Here is a 1,684-nt window from a genome sequence, read left to right as displayed (position 1 = left end):
ACTTTCCACCTGCAAGTGGAGCCGGCACTGAGTGCGTGTGATTTTGCCTCTTTTTGTTGTCGTTACCTCCACCCTCCCGTTCCTTTCTGTGCTAGGCAAACCCCCACCCCCGCGTCTGGCTCGGTTTGAGCCACTGTCCATCTCACCCCCACCGGCCGTCTATGCTCCAGGCCCTTTCCCCGCGGTGCTGGTGAACCCTCGAGCCGCCCCGATGTACAGCATGATGATGGAAACCGACCTGCACTCGCCCGGCGGCGCCCAGGCCCCAACGAACCTCTCAGGCCCAGCCGGGACAGGCGGCGGGGGCGGAGGCGGCGGCGGGGGCGGCGGCGGGGGCGCCAAGGCCAACCAGGACCGGGTCAAGCGGCCCATGAACGCCTTCATGGTGTGGTCCCGCGGGCAGCGGCGCAAAATGGCCCAGGAGAATCCCAAAATGCACAACTCGGAGATCAGCAAGCGCCTGGGGGCCGAGTGGAAGGTCATGTCCGAGGCCGAGAAGCGGCCGTTCATCGACGAGGCCAAGCGGCTCCGCGCGCTGCACATGAAGGAGCACCCGGATTACAAGTACCGGCCGCGCCGCAAGACCAAGACGCTGCTCAAGAAGGACAAGTACTCGCTGGCCGGGGGGCTGCTGGCGGCCGGCGCTGGCGGCGGTGGTGCGGCGGTGGCCATGGGCGTGGGTGTGGGCGTGGGCGCTGCGGCGGTGGGCCAGCGCCTGGAGAGTCCGGGCGGCGCGGCGGGCGGCGGCTACGCGCACGTCAACGGCTGGGCCAACGGCGCCTACCCTGGCTCTGTGGCGGCGGCGGCAGCGGCCGCGGCCATGATGCAGGAGGCGCAGCTGGCCTACGGGCAGCACCCCGGCGCGGGCGGCGCGCACCCGCACGCGCACCCCGCGCACCCGCACCCGCACCACCCGCACGCGCACCCGCACAACCCACAGCCCATGCACCGCTACGACATGGGCGCGCTGCAGTACAGTCCCATCTCCAACTCGCAGGGCTACATGAGCGCTTCGCCTTCGGGCTACGGCGGCCTTCCTTACGGCGCCGCCGCCGCCGCTGCCGCTGCCGCGGGCGGCGCGCACCAGAACTCGGCGGTGGCGGCGGCGGCTGCCGCCGCGGCAGCGTCGTCGGGTGCCCTGGGTGCGCTCGGCTCGCTGGTCAAGTCGGAACCGAGCGGCAGCCCGCCGGCCCCGGCACACTCGCGGGCACCTTGTCCTGGGGACCTGCGGGAGATGATCAGCATGTACTTGCCTGCCGGCGAGGGTGGCGACCCGGCGGCGGCCGCGGCGGCCGCGGCGCAGAGCCGGCTGCACTCGCTGCCGCAACACTACCAGGGCGCGGGTGCGGGCGTCAATGGCACGGTGCCCCTGACGCACATCTAGCGCCGCCGGGATGCCCGGGACAGAGGCTTGCTACGGGAGACCCGGCTACGACGAGCGCGCGGCCAGCTCTCGGGCTGTCGCCCCGGTCCAGCGCGGCCTTGCTTTTGTACAGACGTTTCCACATTCTTGTAAAAATGAAAACACTGGAGATGAACACCAGGTGATACATGCCCCTCACTCACCTTTCCGGGAGCTCCTGGGGACCACGAGACGCTGACACACGTCTTGCATTTTAGACCGAACTTTGGTGTTTTCTCAGAGTTTTTGTACAGTATTTATCATCCACGGAGGAGGCAGAAA

General features: G+C 69.1%; 1 protein-coding gene across 1 annotated transcript; it reads left to right on the top strand.

Annotated features, from left to right (window-relative positions):
- Positions 1–211: 211 nt before the first annotated feature.
- On the top strand, positions 212–1,384 carry SOX1 (SRY-box transcription factor 1; the record flags this gene model as incomplete). The annotated part of the gene is made up of 1 exon (XM_081308438.1): positions 212–1,384. The coding sequence occupies one exon, from the start codon at positions 212–214 to the stop codon at positions 1,382–1,384; it is 1,173 nt and encodes a 390-aa protein (XP_081164564.1).
- Between the last annotated feature and the right edge of the window lie 300 nt (positions 1,385–1,684).

This window comes from Spermophilus citellus (genome assembly GCF_964194105.1).
Source record: "Spermophilus citellus genome assembly, chromosome: 1".
Lineage (NCBI taxonomy): Eukaryota > Metazoa > Chordata > Mammalia > Rodentia > Sciuridae > Spermophilus > Spermophilus citellus.
This window is presented reverse-complemented; position numbering and strand designations above follow the sequence as displayed.